Genomic DNA, 24,885 nt, shown 5'->3' with positions numbered 1-24,885 from the left:
TTACTGATATTCATCCTTTGAAATATTTAAGTAAATATATTTTTATGACTGACAAATTTTCGAATCGTTTTAGTCAAACCAGTTTGTTAATGGTGCAAAACGTTTGTGCTTTCGTGTTTTGTGCTAAAATTTTTACCTACAGAAAACTCAATTGAGAGTAGATGTGCAAAAGCATAGGTTTTCTTTTAATATCTCGCCTGGTTTTCGAAAAATATCTATTTACCTAAACTTCTATTCGGAAAAATGCACTTTAAAGCGCTTGAAACTTACGAGATTCAACAAGAAAATATCGTGGTTTTTTGTAGAGTTCACTTAACATTTCCCGAAAATGGTTTAATCAATTGATCAATTCCAACTTCAACGTTCCATTGTAAGCGAATTAAATGAGTTTTCAAAGGAGTTTTTCTATCTAGCAAAACTCTGGCTAACGAATGGCCAGGGCAACGAATAATGCAAAAAACGGTGTTCGAAAAAGTTGATATGTGTGTAAACCTCTACCTGATCACATCTTTCAAACTGGATCAAGATGGGACAATTTTGAACTTGATTGAAAAATTCCGATTGAACATCTAAGTAAAAAAGTCCCTCGGTAAAGGTTGGTAGCAGCGTCTCCGGTATTCGCCCCTTTTTTATTTCCTGATCGATCCCGAGCCGACGAGAGTTGCAAGAGCGTCGCGACGCGCACTGACGTCACAGCGCCATGCCAACCCGATCCGACGACAGTCCGGTGGAAAATATTTATTTTCGTTCGCTCGTCCGCGGAAAACTAAGCTGATTTGGAGCCGAAATCGTTGAAAAATTTCAAGGAAATTCTTTCGCAATTGTGTTAAGTGACCGCTCTACAAGGGGTTCGAGTGAAACTGGAATATTTAACCTGTAGGAGACCCGGTGAGGGTGCAAAGTTGCATGAGTAACCCGTGATGTTGCGAAGCTGTTTATGTTGTTTGTCGCCGAATTAAGTAATTCCCCTATAATTCTTTCCTTAGGTCCTATTTAGGCGATTTTGCAATAAGATTTGTAAAAGCTATTTTTTTTATCTACATGTAACTGTTCCGTGTACGCGAAAAAATTGGCTTGCTACTCATAAACAAGCATTTGTCACCGGTTCAGTTACATTTATCAGATAAAACTGTTTTTTTTTAAATAATACTCAATAGTATACAGAGTGATTAAAAAACTATAATTACATAAGGAGGTTTGAAATTGGCGGGTTATTAAAACTCGAGTCAAAATACCCGATCAAATTTCGTTTTTGCTTATTTCCACAGAGTAGATGGTTATTTTAACGTGATGTTTATTATTATGCATTATTCTGATAATTTTGCAGCAAATTTTTTGCAAAATTTGAATTCTAAAAATTATTTGGGTCAATTTGCAATAAATCTTAAGTGGGCCCAGAAATGTTTGATTTCTTTTCCTTCAAGGATTGCACAAAATTATCATGAGCATTTATATAATTTAAATAACTATTTGTATAATTTAAATGAAGAAGGTCTATTATATTTGGATAAGTACTAATATTTGTGAGAAAATCAATGAATATCTAAAACTCTCGCTGAAGTAAATGTTTTCTGTACTACCAAGATTCTCAAACAAGATATATGGATAGATACCTAGATATTAAATACACTTTTTTAAAGTTAGTAAAGAAGATGAAATTATCGAGTAGTTGCTAGTAAATCTCATGTTTCCACAATCAAATTTTTATTTAAACTGTTTTTTGTACAATCACGGTCAAAATTTAATTGTTTAAGTACCACTTGATAGGTAATATTAAATACAAGTTTAAAAACACAAAAATGACTCGGAAGGAGTTCATTGTATCAAGACAATTTAAGCTTTTCGGTTCTTTAGAAGACGTTAAAAATATTAATTCGTTCTTTTAAAATAATTCTTTTCCTCACGGTTTTTCAATAATTGAGTTAATGTTGAAATAGATTAAATGGAAGTTGTTCTAAGGTGCCATGGGACTATAAGACTTGCATGAAATATTCAATGTTTTCGTTAATAATTACGCTTTGGAAATTATTAGGAGATAATTGTCCAGATGCTTAATTATTGTCAGCAAAGTAGCGAAGCAAATTGTTGCCAATTTTCAATGAAAATATCTTGTCCATTGGCAGTAATTTTATCTCTTAGCATTAAAGTGGTTTGCGTAAAATTTAAATATTCCACATTTCATATAATGCAGACACATTCCAAAATCGAAAAAGCAATACCTACTTTCAACAACCATTTGAATTTTACTAGATTCATTCTAGAAGAAGACTAGTAATTTCTTCAGTTTCACGTGATGCGCGAGGAAGAAAGCAATTGAGATGACTATAAAAATCGAGAAATTTTCAAAAAAATTTTCATAAATTAAATCAGACAAATAACTAATAACAATAATAAATCTTATTGCAAAGTCAGCACTAGAAAAACGGAAATGTGTAAGGGTGTAAAACGGTTTTCGGTAATAAGACTAGTGATGTTAGATTCAAAATGAAGAATCGCTATCAGTGGCCGCTTTAGTGAGGTGATCAATAGAATGAACGCGATTTGAGGTGAATTTGAGTGAACATTCTCCATCATGGGAAATTCGTGCAGTAGTGGGCAGGGCCACAAAGACAAAGATAAGGACAACATGTCGCAAAAGTCTGAAGAGTAAGTAGAATTAATTGCATCCTAAGTATAAGCTGTTTACTTCCTCCCTTTTATCGAATAATTCAGTTCAGATTTTTATGGCAAATGTTAGAATCATTCTAATACTTTAGAGAATGATGCAAACCATGGAAACAGTAGAAAGAACAAAATTCTTCAATGTTCAGTAAAGCTCGCAAATTTCACTTTGTGTTAAGTACAGCCACGGTTTCGGGAAAAATTAATCATAAATTAAATCAGGCAAATGGTGTAAAATGTTTGCAACAATCCATATGACCGCTGGGGAAGCTCGGTTGCACCTGATATAACAAGAACATCAACGTTTTCCAGATAAATTGCTTGTCAAGTTACTGCATTAACACTGGAAATAAAAATGGAACAATTTTTTCTAAGTTTGTCGGTTTATCATCATGAGTGCCGGTCTTTTAGACCGTCGTGAAAAAGAATTTCTTCCTGAGCTTACACTGGACAATATTGAACTATCAAGCAAAAACACCTGTCTGAAGATGCAAGCAGGGGCGGATCCAGGCTTTCAAACCAAGGGGGGGTCGTGTAGTAGAAATTTAGTCTTCTGTTGTCTATGAAATTACAATATGGTCGAGTGAGGTGCAAGATTATGCCAAAATTTCATGTTTTCCGCCCTGTTTTTGCCCATTTCTCGGAAGTAACATGAGCAAGGACGCTCATCTTTTTATCATTCGAGAGAGAACTAAATGGCCCTTTTAGAAAATGAACCGACGATAACAAAATTTTGGCAGTTTTCTCAATAAAGTCTGGATTTCAAAAAACTTTAGATTTGCTTGTTTTTTGCATTGCAAAATGGACACAAAAATGATGCTGCTTTTTTCGAAGTTTCTCAAGCCCCATTCGAGCCACAGAATTGGTTTTGGCATCGTTGGATAGAGAATTAAAAACTTGATTTATTCATAACAACACGAGTGAGGAAATTCGAGTAGTTTTGATCCAGAAAGCGAAATTTTAATATCAGACATTTAGGTGCAAGAGTATGACAAAATTTTATGTTTTCCGTCCCGTTTTTTGCTCATTTCTCGGAAGCAAAGTGAGCAAGAACGCTTATCTTTTCATCATTCGAGGGAGAACTAAATGGCCCTTTCAGAAAATGAACCGACGATAACAAAATGTTGGCAGTTTTCTCAAAAAAGTCTTGATTTCAAGACGTTTTCGATTTGCGTGTTTTTTGTGTTGCAAAATCGACTCAAACATGACGCTGCTTTTTTCGAAGTTTCTGAAGCCCCAGTCGAGGCACAGAACTTGTTTTCAATCGTTGGATAGAGAATTGAAAACTCGATTTAGTCATAACAACACGAGTGAGGAAATTCGAGTAGTTTTGATCCAGAAAGCGAAATTTGAATATCAGACACTTAGGTGCAAAGATCAAGCCAAAATTTCATGTTTTTCGTCCCGTTTTTGCTCATTTCTGGGAAGCAAAATGAGCAAGGACGCTCATCTTTTCATCATTCGAGACAGAACTAAATGGCCCTTTTAGAAAATGAACTGACGATGACAAAATGTTGATGATTGATTTTGAGAAGTTTTAGATTTGCGTGTAAATAATGTGTTGTGCAAGTAAATAAGGGTGATTTTTAGTTTCCCAGCAAACATTTTAAGTTAAAAATGGGTCTTTTTAATTGTTGATCATTGCAGTTGTTGATCCAAACTATTCATTTAGGAGCCTCTAAACCACTGTTGCCGGGGATTTAGCGTCCTTAACCGCGCCCATTTAATACAATCCTGTCCTCAAATCAGTTCCTGTTGTAAAATAGGACAATGTGGGTTCGAGCACTTGATTATAAAGCATTTCATCTTGCCAGAGAATCCCCGCGCAATTCCATTTACGATGAATTGATTATCCGGGTGACTGCGCCAATTAAAATCCCTGATTTCAACAGTTAATTTTCATCAATATTATCGTGAGAAGTGAGAGTTCTATGATTGCGATGCAATTGGAAGGCTTGTCTGAACTGAAACAACCCGCACTAATTTAATTGGAAAGACGCGCTAAATGAATAAAAACCGTTTCGGTCAATAAAGCGCTTCAAATGTAATATACTCGCTAGTTTTGACGTCATTGAGCGCACCCATGACGTCACGGGACGATCCGGGAAGTTGTGACCTAATTTTGCAGGAGGCTGGGTCTGGAACGGCCTTGACGGAATTAGGCCGAGGCCAAATAAAGAGAAACGCTAACGTTTTTCAAACGAACAAGATTAGGAATTGAAGATTTTTTAAATTATACACTGTGCTCAATTCGTATCCTGGTTTTCAGCTCATGCCTAATGGTTAAAGCCGTTAGAAATTTAATTTTTAAATACCTTTGCTGTTAGTCTTAGTTTAATACCTTTTGAAAGGCTTGTTTTTGCTTCCTCAGCTTATTTTCTATATGTGGTCTAAATTATGTTTAACTAAATATATAGTATTTGTTTTTTACACCAAGTTTAGACATTTTTGAACATGCCACACACCCAGACAAACAGTGCTCATCATAACAGAATTTTTAGTTTTAGTTTTTCCTTTCACCGGGACGAAACGTTCAAAAAGGTAACTGTTTTTTTTCGATCTATTGGAAATGAAGAAACACTTTTTAACAATTATCACAGAAAAAAAATATGAAAAGGAAATTCATGCATGTCTGAAAGAAGTGTTATAAAGAGACCTACAAGCAAAAAAACGATGTTTGAAAAACTCGATCTTTCGACCTAAATATCCAAAGCCAAACATCTAAAAATGTTATGAGAAGGCTTGTTATTTAAATAAAACCAGATATTAGAGTATAACTAAAATATGGTACAAAAGCTAACGCAAAATTAAAAAATGCACTGAAGCTAACATTTGCCGATAAAAACTAGTAATTCGTTTATTTAAATTAGCAGACTGGCTTGACATATGATTTAAATCACTGGACTTTTTCAGTTTATATCTTAATGCAAATAGTGAGAAACACAAAAAACATCTGTTTAATATGCATATTTTCCATAAAATGCTTGAACAAAAATTATTTAAATTGGAAAGTTTTCATTTCTTCGTATTATTCAACTACCAAAATTTGTATTTAAACTTAAATTTGTAGCTGATTTTTCCCACACACACAATGCTTTTTCGGCTAAAGCCGAAAAAACAACTGGAATATTTTTTATATCACATTTCTCTTTACATCTTAGTTTACATCTTTATTAACAATTTCTAGCTGAGACTTTCAACACTCTAGAGGTGCTGATTTATTCAATATTTTACTCTTGAAAATCATCGACTGAGATTTGGCCTGTAACTGTACTAATAACAGCAACAAACCTGTATAAAAGCTTCTGGCGGCTTGTGGGTAACGCTATTTCGTTTTGAAAAATCCTTAATTTTTATAAAACGTTTTCTAAGATCTTAAAAAAAACTTGAAAATGATTCATCATTGAGTTTGAATGATTCTTGATTTCTTCAGATCGGCTAGTTACCAAGTTCGCACATCGGTTCATTCGGAAAAGCAACAATCCCTTCTCAACCATATCGGCCCACATAGTGGAGTCATTTTGGAGCCAAATACAGCGGGACAACAACCCACACTGCCCATGTCCAGTGGACGCTATCCGCCCACTGATCTGAAGAACCCCAGCTTGGCCAAACTTATAAAAGGAACTTCAGGTTAAAAATTCCTCAAAAGGAAATAATGCTACAAAGATGAAAACTTGAACTACTTCACAGATTCAATGTCAATATCTTCGCCTCTAAGTCCCAAAGGTTTTGAGAAGCTGACTGAAGACGTTCCCAAAGAGGTGTCCAGCCTAACAGAAAACCTCCAGCATCTTATAATGGGAAGAATAGCGCACGCCAAAACATCGTTAAGAAGCAGGAAAATAGTGATTTATGTATGTGCAGCCGATTCACAAGGTAATCAACAAATTAAATACGATCAATCAGTTCAAAATCGATAAATCAAAAGGCTGCTTGACACGATTTTGCACAAAAACAACACACAAAGCTCGCTTTGGAGTGATAAATTATCTCGGCTATTTGATCAAATCTTCCAACTGATCTGTTGAACTGTTTAGTAAGTGTGAACGTATTTTATTTTACAAATTTTACAATTATTTCAATTTTAAAATATTAATAGACCAAATGTCTATTAATATTTTATCTTATAGGACATAAAAGTATGTAAAAAACGTTTAGTGCCCCATTTCAATAATACTTTGGCTTCATTTTTGTTTTTGTTTCACTGGAGCCAAAATAGTCAAGGAATAGGAATAAATGTATGGTGGAAACAAGTGTACAATTTTAAATTTTATTAGTTTGGGTTTGGACCGTCTATTAGATGAATTTCACGCGAGACTCTTTGGTAAAAACCCGATAACATATTTATTTAACGCGTAACACTGGAAGCAATCGTTTATGTGTGTTATTTGAAATTTAGATTGTACAGTAGAAAAAGGGGCTCTACACAACATGGTCTACCCCACATTACGCCAATATTGCAGATCAAGGGGCTACGAACTGCACATTGTAGATTTGCATTGGAAAACCCTTCTGGAAAAGCAGCAGGATCACGAATTTCCTGAGCTCTGCATTGGAGAATTGACCAGTAAGACCTAAAATCCCGTTTGCACCGTTTACTGAGCGGGGCGATTTTTTAGGGCAAATCGAAGTGGCGTATGTAATCCCGGTCTTGTTCCTCAATAATTCCCTGGGAACTCAACTTTTACCCATCACGATTGAGAGCTCCGATTTTAAGATGACTCTTGAAAGTGCTAATAACCAAACGGCGCAAGGATTACTAAGGAAATGGCAAGTGTGAATTATCTTAAAGAAGAGACTGTTGGTAGTTACTAATTGGTTTTTTAGGTATATGTTAGACAGCGACGCTCAACCACCCTGCTACAGACTGCGACCAATCGGATGCCACATTCCAGGCTTCAACGAAAGCTCCCTAGAAGATCGAGAGAAAGCTTTCGAGGAATGGGCCCACGAAGTTGACAAAATGTTGGCTGTGCTTATCAAAGTGTTTTCCGTCGAATTGAGGGACTCCTATTTAACGACGGTTGTTGAGCAAGTTAGTATTTCCAGCATGGAAATCCATCAGCTTCTAACAGATGTGAGGTGGTTTCAGGAAGTGCACAATACGGTCTTTATGAGTCAGGAGATGGCAAAACGCTGCATTTGGATGAATCGGGTGTACACCCCGACTCCCAAGACGCCCGAAAACCCCAGTCCGGGAGAAGAGGAAGCTATTCGAAGACTTAACGCGCTCCAGAAGGATCTCAGAGTAAGTGTAAATATATCAGGCCGTTGCTTGATAAGGGATTGAATGGAGTAATGGAGACTTTGGTGAGATTTAAGGTAACTGTAAAGTTTTTTCCATGATTCTAGGATCAACTCACAGAAAAGCATATTGTTCGAATACAAGTGAAATACTCAGAAAACGGTCTCAACCTGGACATTCCCGAACACCAAGACTACATTTCGACAGTAACTACTCATCTGGAAAAACAGCTGCACAACACTATTGATTCCATTATTGAAGAACACACAAGCAAATGCATGATTCGGCCCAGCTACGGTATCGAGGCGAGTTTGTTTGAGGAACTAAATCAGCAGACTTATTTCTGCCAAAAAGCGTCTCAATGTAGTATGAACAGGGAAAGAACTATTGAGGAAATTCACTCGTAAGTAACCAGCAACAGACAAAGCTAGAAAACATGAGAGAATAACAGCAAAACCATCAAAAAATTATTATTCAAAATGAAAACCTCTGTGAACATAGTGCACATTTTGACACTCATGGCTAAGTAAAATATTATACGCTCATTAACAGATTTTAAATTATTATGCATAAAAACACAAATCGGTATTTTTTTGCCGTCAAATACATTTTATTTGCTGTCCGTTTCCAAATTTGCAAAAATTGATAATAAATAAGGTTTATTTAACCTGGAAAATTATAGATACTTGCTCTGTAATCATTTATATTCTTACGGGATATTTCCAAAAATTCTTTTAAATTTTATGTAAACCTTGATAAACCGGAACAATGTATCAAATTACGAAAATTATTTTGCAAATGCTGCAGCCTTTCAAAGCAAAATAATGAAAAAATGGCTCAACTTTTCTTGGAGAAATGTGGACATTGTTTGAATGTGTTGCACTTGAATAAAATAAGCAAGCAAATTGCCAAGAACAGTTCGATTAAATATTGATGAGCTTAATTTCGATCAAACATATTCAAAGAGCAACACAATACTTCCTTTTGTTCTAAAGTTTAAAAAATAAAATTCGCGACTTTTGTTGCAAAAAAACTGTTTTTGTTTGCACATTTTCCGCGACAAAAATAAAACTCCGTCCACTGGAACCCATCCAGTGGATAGAGGCTCTAAATACGTTTCTACCGATCTTAATTATTGAAAAACAGATTTCTGCAAACATTTTGCCTCTTTCGTTTAAAGTGATCAACAGCTTATCAGATCATCATCAACTTATTTTGGCGCCCGGTACATCTTAAAGGTCTTTCTTCCTAAATTCAGCTGTTGTTTTGTTTTAAAACGTAGTTTTTAAGCGGAATTATAATTCTTCTACTTATTTGAAATTATTTAAAAGTACCAATGTTATAAAAATATTTGAAACGTTTCCAAAGGAATAACAATCAGTTAGTTAGAAATTCGAATCGAAAAGCGAAATACTTTATAAATCCTGCTTAAGATAGTGAATGCTTGTTTGCGAAATGCGATAGAAAGCAAAAATATTTGCGACAGTTAATCGAAAAACAAACTGTATAGAGAGCGCAAAAAAACGAAATCAAACGGTTATGTAAAAAATAAATTTTGAAAGCTATGAGCCTTAATAAAGACTTATTTAAAGAAAAGTTCAACAAATATCTTGAGAAATACCGAGTAGAGAGAAAAAAAGAGGTTTTGATTCACTCTAAACACATTAAATACTAAAAGTATTCTAAAACTGCTATTATTTTTGTAACATTCGAGTCTCATATATTGGCCTCTTATCTGCACACTGATATATCGCTCTTTACTTGTATAGTAAATAATACAATTCAAGGACCCAAAGACATATTTTCATTTGTGGTTTCAGTTACATTACAAGTGACCGAACTCACCCTGTAATAATAGTGGGACCCAGCGGTTGTGGTAAAACTACCCTCTTATCCAGAATAGCCGTGCACTGTCCGACTAAACTACCCGAATCATTCCTGGTTCTGAGATGCATTGGAATCAGTGCACAAAGCAACACATTAGAGCAACTTCTCAGCTCAATTATGAACCAATGTTCCATACTGGTTTATGGACATCAAAGTTTCTGCGCTCACGTGAGTTTTTTTCGCTTATCTAATGTATATGTCTGAGTTAAATCCGCAAACTTTGTCAAACAGAGCATGGACGAATACAAGAGGGTTCTGCCAAATATACTAACAGCCAACAGTCTTCAGCGGCCTTTGGTCATAATTTTAGATGGGCTTGATCAAGTCAGAGAGTACAGTTCTACGATAACGGAATGGATACCCACAAAGCTGCCTGATAATGTTAAATTGATTGTGTCGGTAGCTGAAGGTGAGTTTTTACACTTGATTTTACAGGGTGTTCGAAAATAAACGTCGATGGAAATTGGCCACAGGTTTTTTGGGTACATTTTCATCTTGATTTAGTCGCCATGTATTAAAATTATAGTTTTTTTGAGGTATTTGCAAAATAATGTGGCATTTAAAACTCTATTTAACACATTTTATACACAGGGTGATAATAATGGTCTGAAAAACTGAGCAACCTGAAGAAGATGACGATGAGCGAAATGGTAAACTTTGAATTAAACATTGAGAAACTGAAAATACTCTTGTTCGAAATATAAATAACATATTTTAATTGATTGAAATAACACCTGTTATTCCTACCAAAGATTTTTCAAATATTTCATAAAATCTAGAAGTATTATAAAATGGCATTGAGTGCCGTGTTAAAGACACCAGAACTGGATAAGCGCACACTCAACATTAAGACAGAATTGAAGAAAAATCAGATTTAAGCTTCAGTCGCATAAAAAAAGCTTTATAGGTTTCGCGTTCAAAAAGTCCAAGAACTTCTACCCACGACTCTCTTCTAAGACATAATTTTTTAGATGAATTGACCATAAAAGGCGGGTGCCAAAACTTCTCCAATGCTAGAACTAAATGCAAGAACGATCAACTTCTGAAAAATAACGCCTGATAAGTCAATAATGCAAAGAGTTACCGATGAAAGCACCAGACAAATCATGGGAATAGGACGAACTATAGTGGACGATATCAAGGAGACGAAATTAATATCGGATCAGACACAAACAAAGAATGTCAAATATAAAAATTCCAAACCAGATCTTCCGAAAACAACGACGAAGATCTAGGAAAAGTTGGCACACTGGCATCCAACAAAAAATTAAAGAACAAAGCTTAGAATTGAACTAATAGAACAAAGAAGAGTTGAACTACACTATGACCTTCTATGGATTGTACATCTTCTTTTCTAAGTTGCAGATAAGAAACATGGAGACAAAGCAAGGGCGGATCCAGGGGGGTCATGGGGGTCATTTGCCTCCGAGAAATGAGCAAAAATGGGACGGAAAACATGGAATTTTGGCATAATCTTGCACCTAAGTGTGTGATATTCAAATTTCGCTTTCTGGGTCAAAACTACCCGAATTTTCTCACTCATGATACGACTGAATCGAGTTTTCAATTCTCTATCCAACGGTGCTAAAACGAATTTTGTGGCTCGAGTGGTTCCTGAGAAACTTCGAAAAAAGCAGTGTCATGTTCAAGTGAATTTTGCAACTCAAAAAAAAAACCACGCAAATCTAAAACTTCTTGAATTCAAACATTTTTTGAGAAAACTGCCAGCATTTCCTTATAGATGATTTACTTTCTAAAAAGGTCATTTACTTCTCTCTAGAATGATGTACAAATGAGCGTCCTTGCTCATTTTGCGTCCGAGATATGAGCAAAAATGGGACGGAAAACATTGAATTTTGGCATAATCTTGCACCTATGTGTGTGATATTCAAATTACGCCTTCTGGGTCAAAACTACTCGAATTTTCTCACTCACCTTGTTACCACTGAATCGAGTTTTCAGTTTTCGATCCAACGATGCCAAAACGAATTCTGTGGCTGAAATGGTTCTTGAGAAACCTCGAAAAAAGCAGCGTAATGTTCAAGTGGATTTTGCAACTAAAAAAAAACCACGCAAACCTAAAACTTCTTGAATTCAAGCATTTTTTGAGAAAACTGCCAGCATTTCCTTATCGATGGTTTACTTTCTAAAAAAACCATTTACTTCTCTCTAGAATAATGTACAAATGAGCGTTCTTGCTCATTTTGCCTCCGAGATATGAGCAAAAATGGGACGAAAAACATTTAATTTTGGGATAATCTTGCTCCTATGTGTGTGATATTCAAATTTTGCTTTCTGGGTCAAAACTACTCGAATTTCCTCACTCACGTTGTTACGACTGAATCGACTTTTCAATTCTCTATCCAACGATGCCAAAACGAATTCTGTGGATCGAATGGTTCTTGAGAAACTTCGAAAAAAGCAACGTCATGTTCAAGTGGACTTTGCAACTCAAAAAAAACCACGAAAACATGAAATGTTGCATGGTGGCCACCATGCTCACCAGAACTAAACACGGAAAACTTTTCGTTTTATGAAGCCGATTTGAAAATTAATTTTGCAGTCCCATAGTTATCACTAGAAACGGTTTATCAATTAATATTTTAGAAAGAAGTGAACATTATAACAACTCCCGAAAAGCGATTTAGGTGTAGAAAAAAATAGAAAAACTTAATTATGATCATATTATCCTGATGACGATTATATCAAGTAACATATTTGGTGATTTTTAGGAACGCAAATGCACAGCGATCTAAAATCTCACCTGACTGAAAAGTGCTACATCAGTATGCCCTTATTGGGCCAAGCTGAAGCGCAGAACATTCTAATGTCCAGCGCCATCCAATACAATCATAGCATCAATTCGAAAATCCAAGATTGTGTGCTGAAATCTGTTCAACTGTGCACGGTTCCTTTGTATTCCAAGGTAAGCTATATGGAATTTTACCTTACCTCGATGAGTGGAATATGAATTAGGTTTTGGCCTGGCAAACCTCTTGGTGGGTGGACAAAGAGCTGGAGATTAAACCGAAGGGGAAGTTGCCAGATCAACTCCACTTCATGCTGGAGGAGTTGGAGAGTATAATTGGAGCTGCTCAAGTTCAACATGCGTTGGCCCTGATCAGTTGCAGTAAGCATGGAGTAACTGACTCGGAAATGTTGGACCTTTTGGCTTTTGATGAGAATTTTCACAGTCGCACAACTTATGGTACCGAAGAATGTACCTCGAGAGTTTGATTCTCAAGCTAACATATTTATTCAATTTTTAGTACCCTGGGCACCAGCTTGCTTAGCCTGGCCGAGACTCGTCAAACACTTGGCACCATTCCTTAATTGGTCTCTGACTGGAGGTGTTCTAGGCGTTCAATGGAAAGACGATATGCTGAAGAAAGCAGTGCATTCGCGGTACAGCAAATTTAAGGATTGGGCTCATCAAACCCTATTTGACTACTATAATGTAAGTAAGGATTGAAATTCAAAAATGTCTATATTCCATATGAATTATTTTTTTTTGTTTTTGAAACTTGTATAGTGCGTTCATCGCCAGCGAAATTGGAAATACCTAATTTCATTCAAGATATTTTTTACATAGAGCAGCCCAAAATAACGTTTTTAAATAAACGTCCTGCTTTGCAATTTTGAAAACATTTTGCAGTCTTGGAACAATTTATTGATCTTTATCGCTGCTTCATTTGCTTATTTGTCGGAAGCAAAAAGTGAACCAAGCCAATCAAATGTTGGCCGCTTTCTCAAAAAAGTCTTGCAAACTCGACTCAAACATGACGCTGCTTTTTGAGAAGTTTCTCAAGCCCCATTTGAGCCACATGATTGGTTGTGGCATCGTTGGACAGAGAATTGAAAATTAGGTTCAGTGGATATTCGTTTTGACCCAAAAATCGAAATTTTAAGATCAGACACTTACTTGGAAGATTATGCCAAAATTTTAAATTTTCCGTCCCGTTTTTGTTCATTTCTCGGAAGCCAAACGAACACGAACGCTCATTTTTACATCATTCTAGAGATAAATAAATGGCCTTTTTAGAAAGTGAACCATGGATGGGGAAATGTTGGCAGTTTTCTCAAAAAAGTCTTGATTTCAAGAAGTTTTAGATTTTCGTGTTTTCTTTTTAGTTGCAAGCTTTGTGGTTTAAGGTCGAAGGAATGGTTGACTCTGTAATAGAATATTTAAAATATATCGTATCGATTTTCAGTTGTGTTTGTTGGATTGGCTTTTTCTGAGAATTTCCAATGCGCCTTTAACATTGTTCGTGCGTCTTTATTGATTTTTTTGCTCCCACATTGAAGGTCTTTATGTCCAAGTGTTTATTATTTATAAAACTCATGTTTTATGAAATGGAATGTGCCCTACTTTCCATTATATTACTCATTAGTTCATCTTCAATGGCTTTTCAATAATAACTAATATCATTTTAAATAATAATTTGATTTTGGGCAGCGTCGTCACACTTGTGTCTTAATTTTGGAAAACTTTTTTTTACAAAAAGATATTTTTTATAAATAGGAATGAGTGTGCGTTTGATTTTATTATTTATTATATTTGGATTATGCTTTATATTCCTCGCAAAAATAGTTTTTTTGTCAAGTTTTTCATCACACCGTTTTCCCGTTTTCTATTTTTCAAATCAGTATTTCTGCACAATTTGCAGGCACAAAAACTTTATTTGCTGTGGTGTTTTAATTCTCCCCCCGTTCAATACCTAACTGAGTTTTTAACTGAGAATTTAATCATTTTTATTCTCAATTTAATAACTATTTATCACTTTAAATAGCTCTTAGCTTTTTACAAACTTCCTTTTTCAGGGAAAATGGTGCCAAGACAAGCCCTCAGACCTCCAAGCCCGCATAGTGACACAAGAGAACAATCTAGGAAAATGGTATGCCAGGATTGATGCACTTTTAAACTTTTCACCATTTGTTTATTTGTAGTAACACAATTAAGAGATAATGCACGGTAGAATGATTGCGACTTTTTCAATGAAAATTTAATCGGTTTATCACAATTATCAGGGTAATAAATCAATGCGAAAAATCTGCATAAACCTGAGAATTTTCGCGATCAAGCGCTAAGGAACTAACTGGAGAAATAGTCTGAGTTAAATTCACAAAATATCGTTTAGACAAGAATTTTCCTTCAACAGATCAGTTTGAAATCATCCAAAAATTAGAATCATAAGAACAAATTTGACGAGAGCAAAAAAATATTTGATAGTCTACTTTGTATAAAAATCAGTACAGATACAATAGAATCATTTATGAAATAAATAGAGAATCGTTTGTACCTACATGCATTTACTCTTAAGAGTATTAAAATTTTGTACATACTATAGTTTTATGATTTTCTTGCATGTAAATATGATTTAATAAAGCTTTCATTTACGGTTTTATTTTATTTTTGTTTCCATTTTCATCGGTAGTTGAAAATGTTAGATCCAACAACTAAAGTACATAATAAACTAGTGTTCGACTAAAGAAGGCTAAAAGCAAAAAACAATTGTGCCTTAAGGCACGTCGCTTTAGTAATGTTGGATACATTTTCGACGACCCTTTACAGAGTGATCTTCAAGTTTTAGTTTTGTATTGGGTGTTATGCAAAAGTCAAACAGTTTGCTGTAAACAGCTCAAAGTTGGGTATGTGCGATCATAAAAGGTAAGCGAATGTGTTAATAGTCTCTGGCTGTAAAGGGAAAGATAAAAGGTAAGTAGCGCATGATTATTTTTGTTTGGGTAAACTAAGGAATTATTACTAGTCAACAAAATCCATAGTCATTACTCCTTGCAAAAGGAGTATTTGGAATGAAGGATGAGTTTTTGAAGAAGTTTTGTTCCGTTTAACTTCGAAATGCGGACAACTGCCTAAGTACAGTAACGTTACATTTTACAGTTACAACAGACGGAAATTAGACGAACTTCCCTACCACTACCACTACCTGAAGCAAAACTTAGAATCGTCGACCTATTTGTCTGACGTAACGTGGATCTACGACAAACTTTATGGCTCCAGTGTCTTCCAAATACTCGAGGACATCAACATGTTAAGTGTGGTAACAAACCCTTTTGTTAAAACCTTGAAAGAGTATCTGGAAAATAATGCCAGCGTCCTGAACTACGATGGGAGACAGTTTTATGCTCATCTATACAATTTTTTGAAAAGTAAGGAACGAGGAGAAAGTGAGGACGAATTGTTTGAGTTGTGCAAGAATCCTCCGGTGTTGACGCTGATCCCCTTGAAAATAGAAGAAGTCACAAAGGAGGTAAATATGGCCGAAATTATTGAAAGTCAAAGACGTTTAAAACAACTGTGAGAAACAATTTTTTTGGCATAGGAAATATTTTTGGATTATTTGCGGTGTGACAATTTCAATTTTCAAGCAGCTGAGCTGTTTTAAGTTTCCTTGATTATTTTCTTCCGGTTTCGATTTTGAATTCAAWTGAATCTAGTTTTTTTGTGGTACTTAWACTCGATTATTTCAATATGTGTCTGATAATTTTGCCGATAAATTATTGCCTGTTGAAATACAAGGGCAAMATGACTGGRAAATTGTACAAAATCGTAAAAACTTAAAATTATTTTTTTCARCYKTTCTTTTTTAACTGTAAAAACATATTTAATAAYACWAATAAGWAAAAAKACTGCCKCTTWTATGCAGGTTTTAGGCAAATGTGCATTTTTCAAACTAGTTAAATCATATTTCGAGTTCGATTATTTGGGTAGTACAAMAAAATACGTTTTKAGTAGAATCCATCTCAATTGCTATACTTTMAGTATGTGTARTGTAAAAACAGCGTAAAATTTATGTTTCACGTCATACATAAACTGTCRAATAAAYTAATWTTGTTTAYACTSATTCTYCWAAWTTTTTTCTTCTAAAACAATTTCATTGTTAAAKATTGAAATTTATGWATGTAAATAATTGTTAATTTGATGTGGTTTTGTTTRTATATTTGTGTATAAATAGWGKTAACTTWTTAGTGTTTTGAATATTTCATTCAGATTTTATAWTARTTCAATAATAGTGTACTCAGTTAGGACTCAGCTCAGTTAWTGCTTTGTAMATTGCYTAATAAATCTTCAACCTAAACGTTATTATAAATATAAARGCAAATYAACATRGTTCAYATTTTTKAGCTTTTATTTAAGWATATTTGCCAAATTCACTTTCTAAGAAAAATACTAACCTGATATGATTAAACCCAACAAGTTTGATTTAATTTAATTAAAAAAGTTGCGAAAAAACAATAACACCATTTTCAATGGAAAAGCTCARAAATCACCTCRCTAACARGTTTGATTTGAATSYTAATATTTTTTTGCAGGCAACAGATGCTAAAGAAGTTCAGTATCCAACCAACTTTGATCTGCTAGTGAGAATTCCGAATTCTATTARATATATCGTAACAATATCAACAAAGGATGAGAGAATATGTGTCTGGGACATTTTAGAGTAAGTAAAATTAACTTCAATAAAGCTACTCAGTAGAAGTWATTTACAAATATAAATAAAATAATAAAATGTGTGTCATACATTTACCGGTTATGTACCGATAATTAAAAACGTATTCTTAACAATGTTTTATCATTTAAATTGGTTTATTTCTAGCTGTAAACCAATAAGAACTCTGAATGGCATTCCGCACCCAACCAATCTTATACCAATAGATGAATACAAATGTATAGTGCTGTGTAGCAGAGAGCTGAGAATATACAATTTAAACACGGGAAGCTTCGTTACGAAACTCAAAGGAGTCATGAACCAAAAGATGCCTTTTTACGGACTCCACGATAGGAACCACTTAGTGGCTCTCCATAGAAATAGGATGTATATAAATTTATTGAATTTAGAATCAGGTAAAAAAACATTACACAAGCAAAAGTCACAAATGAGTTTAGAAAAAACGCTCTTTGGGGGATGTTTTAATTTAAAATAACAATGACCAATTTAGTCTACTGTTTATCGGGAATTTTTATAATTAATAGGAAGCATCCTACTAAGCATAAACGTGGGTTTTAAATATTGAAAATCGCAAATATATGTACAAAAAGGCAATAATAATGAAAACTCGGAAATATTATACAAAAATTTTATCAACACAACACGCAGAAATAGGTATACTTTAAACATATTTATTAAAATGTTATTTTAAATTATCGTGTCAATAGGTGACTGTGTTACGACTTTCAAAGCTGGTGAAGACCGATTTCTCAATTCCCTGCTGGTTTCGGGCGATGGAAGGTAAGTTGAACGTAGAAAAAGATGCTTAATTCTGGTAAGAAAATGCGTTTCAGAATTTTGGTATGCGGCGATGAAACACAGAAGCCTTTTCCGCTGTTAGTATGGAATTTGAAATCGAAAAAGCTACTTTATGATCTCAGAATACCACACCATGATTTCATAACATCGCTGAGTGCTATCACTTATGAAGGTAATTCTATTTACTATGCAAAAACTTTAAATTAAATATTATAATTGCGCTTTCCAATCAATTCAGCTGACTATGTGTGAGTTACGTTGGGTTGCAGTTCCATCAATACAGAAAATGGCATAAACTAAAATTCGGCTTTTTCTTTACTGTGAGATTAATAATCGATTTTTGTATAGGAAATAAAGCAAATATTTGTTTGAAATAGTTTTCTGTTCAAGCCAGTTTTGCCGGCCCCTGCAGTTCGCAATTTTTGTGATTTAGATTTACTTGTTCAACATGAGAAATACGATTCTTAGCTTATTTGTCAAGATCAAGATCAACTTTTTTTCAATTCTTATTATGAAAATATTTTTGTTTTGGCAAATTTTACAATAATGAAAAAATACCTTTTCTGTGCTAATGCGTTAAAAGAAATGTTTTTAGTCGCTTGTGAATGTTAACAGTCGCTTGAGAATAAAAAGTTAATTCAGCGTTAGATAGCTTAATTTTTCCTAAAATAAAATAACTAAATAATTTTCTATCATCAACTACTTTTCTGAAAGTATTTTGTTTTCTGTTTTCCAAGGGGAATTTTACTAAATTATTTATTTTAAAATATTTTTTATTTTCCAGGTAGTTACGTTTGTTGCGTTTGTCACGAAATCGAAGATGAAAGTCCGAACTTTATCGTCGTTTACGACCTGCAAAGTGGGACTCTGTTTAAAAAATGGAAGCCATCCTGTAACACCGTTTCATTGGAGATCAGTTCTCAAGGAGGTTGTGTGATATCTGGTCTGGAGGACGCTAGAATTCTAGTATGGGACTTGATAACTGGTACGGATGTTTTTCAAAATTATTTATTATTTTTAATTGTAAATAATAAATAACATTTTTTTTGCAGGAAATTGTAGATTTTCGTTGAGTGGTCATACAGCGCCAGTTTCCAGCTTAAAATTAGACCCCACGGGAACAATTTGTCTTTCTACAGATGCTGAAAGCCGAGATCGATCAATTAGATTATGGGACCTCAATAAAGGTAAATTCAATTATGAGTAGCTGATCATTTTCAAAAAGGGTTTTAAACAGTTTGCCGAATCGAAAAATCAAATGGCACAAAATACCTAAAACACTAATAAACTTTATTTCTGATTCCTAAAAATACTTCTGGAGGTTATTCATTACATTATTTGTCTTGAGCATTTTTTAGTCTAATTAGGCAGGTTTAGTTTCAAAGAGTAAATCCTAATATTCATATTATGTTTGCTTAATTTTTTTACTAATTTCGAAGGAAACCGTTATCTGGATTTCCGAATGGTTTTATCACATTTCTCATAAGAACGGCAATCCAAAAATGTCTACTGACTATAGTTGACTTTTCATATTTTTATCTGCATTTATGTATACAGAAATTGACTGAGAAACTTTATAAAAGTTTCGACAACAAATCCAAAGGAAGAAGAAAATATATCTCCTGTTTAGTGCCCTTCTTAGATAAAGTTTCCAGAAAATGATCAATAAAAGTCAGTTTCAAGAATCGTTACATTTAAATATTAATAATCGTAATAAATTGAGAACAGACGATGCGTCATCCAGCAAAGAAAATTCTTCTTTTTCGCTTTTGCTATAATAATAGGTTCTATACATATTTGGTAGCTTGTGTTGAAGATAGTAACGAAACCTAGTATTACTTCTTAAAATCATGATTAAATACAAAATATAAAGACAGTTTCAAGATTGAATTCAATGTTCACTATCCAAGCCCACAACTTGTTTTTCTTTTGTTCGGGATCAAAATAGGGGTATGAAATTGAGATAAAAATAAAAAATTTTAACAAAATAAAAAACCAAGAATATTCATTGGCAAAAATATTGTTTATATTGATATTATGACTTTTTTTCTCATTCCAGGCACACTGTTAGCTGTTTACACCCCCAAAAGAAAAATCAGCGCTTGCGAAGTAACAAAGAACGGTCAACACGTAATTCTGACCCTACAAGGATACCAAACGATTTTCACTCTACAGTTGCGCGGACCTGGCGTTGAAGAGTGTCTATTGGCAGAAACGTACGGCGATGAGGAGAACAACGGCAAAAGTTGGCAGCTGACTGACGAAGTGTAAAGAAAATAGCCGATAATTACAATTATATTTTCCCCTCGAAAGACTTAGAGCCATAATACAGTAATTACATTTGTAAGGGTCCGATGTGGCTGTACGAAAATCCCCTTTATGGTTAAACTGCGAATTGCTCTAAAGACTGTCTCATAAGCACGTTGGATTTTTGAAATATTTCTATGCAGTGCATTCCATATGGAAACCGAGATAAGCAGAAGACAAGATTTGTTTGACATTTTAAATACCATATAATTGTAAAACTATCAATTTTTATTAGGTTTAGTAGTGTTTGGGACTCTAATCTCAATTATTTGAGTTACTTATCAACGTTTTCGGGTTGATCTGACATGCATTGCTGATAATTCGACCGCAAAATACGCCGTTTTTTCTAAATTAAATTTAGATATAGATTAGTACCTACCTACATCAAGTTGAAAAATAATGTGCATTCCTACAATCAGCATTCGAAAAATTCTCGACAAGCTCAAATCGGAAATATCAACAATATAACTTCTAACTACCCCCAAAATTTTTCTCAATCATCAACAAGAGTATATCGAAAAATCGAGGCCAAGAAGAATAAAGAAATGGTGCCAAGTTGGAAATTTTCAATTCACGTTTAGTCAACATGTACTTTCATCAGCTAAAAGCCTTCGAGCTCCGAATCAGGCAATATCTACTATGTAAAAGTTAGATAATAAAAAACTCATGCTTTTGACAAATATTTATCAATAAAAAATGTTAGTTTTTACACGGTTTTCTCCAAATTATAATGCAAGGGCAGGAAGACCGATTTAGTCGATAGCCTTTTTCGAAAAAAAATTATAATTAACTCAGATCTACCTGCTAGGAATCATGCCGCTGTTGGATACATGAAAGATCGCTTTATTAAGCACCATATTGACGAACTTCCAATAACGTCGCTTTCGCCGTTTATTATGAACTAATAAAATAATAAATAATCCATAAGGACACGCAACGACATTCCACCCATGTCTGATGAAGCCCGTAGGGTTCTATGTGAAATGTGCTGTATAAAGATGAAAAGGTATATTTTTGAAAATAATTCTGCTGGCCGGTGATTTATTTATTAAACGCAATTTTCAAAATATAAACAGTAATAAGGATTATATTTATAACGGTTAGACAATGTATCAAATGCATTTGCAAAATTTGGTACGCCGCTAAATTTTCACTTTTAGAATATACATTTTTTCATTTTCTTAATTTTGAGCTCATCATTAATGATGATTTTTGTGTCTGTTCACTAAGCTGAACTTATCAACAACACATATTGACAATCGTTTTTATCAAGTTTTCTGGATGATATTGAGTTAAATAAGAAAACCACAAAGTTGCTGTAATTTAAGCTAATCATTTTCACCTCCGAATAACTTTACTAAAATCACAAACAAAACAATATTGATAATCGTCTAAATAGAATTATTCAGTGATGAAGCTTCAGCGAAGTTTACGTGTGATAGTCAAATCATGTTGAAACTATCAAAAATTGAAAAATCAAAAATCAAAAATTGAAAATTGAAGTTGAAACTATATAAATMAGMTATTTGCATCGGTATATCCAAAATATTTTATTTTCARAAYTATYACTTGGCAAACATTTGAAAACTGMCCTAAATTTAATTCAAATATTTTAATATTTTACTSAAGCTTTAATGAAGGATTAGTAAGTGTGCTAAATTTAAGCGTTAGGCAAAAYTSTGAGCTYTTGTGAGTCTAATTCAATMTAAAWTCAAATAGACTGGAAGCAKRTASAACTATTAGAAAATTCACCTATAGATACRGGGTGTTGGATAAMGACSTAACATRTACYATAMATTTTAAGCGTATTTCTAGGTCATTCTATCGCAAAATCAGTRACAATATCATGTTCAATTTTCTACAATTAWCRAGTAATAAGCTGTAACACTTTTCAGATTAGTAAAMATATGCATATAACACGGGATAGKTAACCTAAAAACCGYCAGTACTTGATGACTAATCCCTACATGTCAAAATAGCCACTTCAAGTGGATGTCAGCAAACGTCAAAAAATTKAGCTTGAAAAAATCGATGTTGATTGCTTCAATCACACTAACGGCCCGAAAAAACTCACAAAACCGCAAAATAAACTTCCTCTTTCCGATAATCAGCAATGTTCTGCAAAAAACTAAAATCTGCAAGATTTTTCAAAACTTTGACGCTGTTCGCGCACACTCTTGCCCATGCATTAAACAAACAATCGATGCAACAATATGACATACAGACGACTCGATATTCGTGTAGTAAAATAATCATCCGATTGACAGAAAATTCGCTTAAATTTTTGTACAATTATTCGCGCATCGGCCTGTATACCCATGTTTCATCTGATAACGACACATTTATGTGTTAAGGTCTCGTGATATTCTAAGTTTAGTTTTGTGAACAATATTGATGTTGGTTTATTGCCAACATCGCTGTCGATCTCTGTCTGATGTAACAGAAAACGTCAAATATGCATACAAAAGACTCCTTAAACGGTCCAGCAACAATAATACTTAGACGAGTAACTCGATCGACCAACCAAATTGAAGGGAATCAAACATGTTTGAAAACATAGACCATTGGAGAAGAGACGTTTACTTCAATAATAATAAGTATTAAAAGGTTATTTAGGCGAGTTCAATTTTCCAGTATTTGGAAATTAAACTTCATTTTTTCATTTTCACTTTGACTCTAATGAAAAGGACTGAAATTTCTCAATGTCACATTTATTTCATTTGTCTAATAGTCCGGTATGGAGATAAAATGTTTAGGTGGATAGTCACATCTTTTAACGCCCGATATGAAACTTTCCTCAGCGAACCATCAGCAGAAGATTAATCAGTGGGCAACCGCAGGTCAAGTAGGCATTTGAACCCTAAATAGCTTTAATATAGGTACCATTGAAATCTCTTAACTAAGTAATGTTAGTTGTTTTCTTTTATAATTATCGTCTTGTATAGAACACATTTCTTAAACTAGCGACATTTAGTTGAGAGTAGATTCAAAATATAGCGATGTCTTTGTGCTGGCAACAATGTATCCGATATTTTGATAAATTCACCCTAAAATTTCCTTCCTCGTGCGAATTCTTACAGGGTGACTTTACACTGTTTATTCTTGTATTATATTGCAAAACGACTAGCTAGGAGTAGATTATGATTACCGTACTTACCTACCGCGAAGCCACGGATAATGTTGCGAATGTAAGCCATGAAATGGATTTTTAGTTTCAAGAGCCACAGAAAAATCAGTTTTTTATTCTTAACTATTATTAGCACTTGGAACTTAAGATGCATTTCTTTGTATTGCCAATTTGTCTTAAATTATACAGTCAGTAGCTCACTTAGAAAGCCTTTGTTTCCTTAAGCAACTGCTTTTACGCAAGAGCCATCGATCAAAGATTACTTTTTTGGGATTCCAAAACACACTTTACATTATCCACCGTGAAGGTATTTTTGGACCAGACATATTATTGGTAATTCGACTATTGTAAATCTCCTTAGAATAAGCGCATACTTCTTAAGCACATTGTAAAATTTCCTTATACATATGTATGTTCACATCAAAGTACCTCATTTGATTTAAAACTCCTAAACAAACAACAGACTTCGTTCTCTGACGGAACCTTGTGGTTGATGCATACAGCCGTAGAAGTTAAATATTTTAGCTTAGTATAATTAAATATGTCCAAAACTGCACTAAATCCCATCTGGTATGAGGATCAATATGTATAATTTGTTGTTAGACGGTTTAAAAATAATATAGGTACTACCTAATTCTGAACTTTTTATGTTGTGAATGTCGTGTAAAATATTAATGAGATAGCGCAACAAACAGAATATGAAATATATTGTAAAAAGTAAATAGAAGTTTTAATTATTTTGGTGGCCACTGGTGCTGCTGCTGCTGCTGTACTTATAATATCTTGTGTCTGGGAAAATATGGTGGGGATAGACTCTACCCCCACCACCATTTTATGGATACAAGATAGTATAAATACAGAAGTAGCACTAGCTAAAAAAACAGTGATCAGAGAAAGGCACGAATGGCAATTTTGAGTGTTACCATGATCGACGGCTTATCAGCCCGGAAAACTTTTCAACCAAAACCTTGACGGGACTTGAAAATACCTGATCTTCGGCAACGTAAATACCTTGTTAGTGAATATGTTGAAAAACTGAGTGTAAAAAAAAATTAATTAGAAAAATCGATCGGTGCTCTTGTGAATACAAAAACCGTTTAAATTAGGGCGTAACTCAGAGAGAAACATTAATAAGGTAGCAACTTTTCTAACACGACAAGCACACACTACACGAATACACAATGAGAATCCACAAAAAGTTGAAAATAAATGTGGATTACACTCAGAAATTAACAGGTAAGATGTAACAGGCAAATCTAAAACTTCTTGAATTCAAGCGTTTTTTGAGAGAACTGCCAACATTTCCTTATCGATGGTTCACTTGCTAAAAAGGCCATTTATTTCTCTCTAGAATGACGTACAAATGAGCGTTCTTGCTCATTTTG

General features: G+C 34.1%; 1 protein-coding gene across 5 annotated transcripts; it reads left to right on the top strand.

Annotated features, from left to right (window-relative positions):
- Positions 1-662: 662 nt before the first annotated feature.
- On the top strand, positions 663-22,072 carry LOC109540661 (NACHT and WD repeat domain-containing protein 2). Of its 5 annotated transcripts, XM_019909103.2 has the most exons (24): positions 663-888; positions 987-1,017; positions 2,409-2,646; positions 6,095-6,294; positions 6,355-6,540; positions 7,064-7,231; positions 7,284-7,434; positions 7,492-7,699; positions 7,757-7,912; positions 8,017-8,312; positions 9,730-9,964; positions 10,028-10,205; positions 12,529-12,722; positions 12,773-13,004; positions 13,066-13,253; positions 14,618-14,691; positions 15,699-16,068; positions 17,132-17,259; positions 17,416-17,663; positions 17,976-18,048; positions 18,102-18,238; positions 18,851-19,051; positions 19,119-19,253; positions 20,126-22,072. In XM_019909103.2, exons 3-24 carry the CDS (start codon positions 2,573-2,575, stop codon positions 20,335-20,337), a joined length of 4,044 nt encoding a protein of 1,347 aa, XP_019764662.2. In that variant the 5' UTR covers positions 663-888; positions 987-1,017; positions 2,409-2,572; the 3' UTR covers positions 20,338-22,072. The 5 variants fall into 5 exon arrangements, with proteins under 5 accessions (XP_019764662.2, XP_048523392.1, XP_019764664.2 ...); XM_048667435.1 differs by lacking the exon at positions 987-1,017 and having other exon boundaries at positions 2,413-2,646; XM_019909105.2 differs by lacking the exon at positions 987-1,017.
- Positions 22,073-24,885: the final 2,813 nt, after the last annotated feature.

This window comes from Dendroctonus ponderosae, unplaced genomic scaffold, assembly GCF_020466585.1.
Source record: "Dendroctonus ponderosae isolate FM_Combo_2020 unplaced genomic scaffold, Dpon_F_20191213v2 Dpon_F_20191213_6, whole genome shotgun sequence".
Classification (NCBI taxonomy): Eukaryota; Metazoa; Arthropoda; class Insecta; order Coleoptera; family Curculionidae; genus Dendroctonus; species Dendroctonus ponderosae.
Note: the sequence above shows the minus strand (reverse complement) of the source record. Positions and strands in the feature narration are given on the sequence as shown.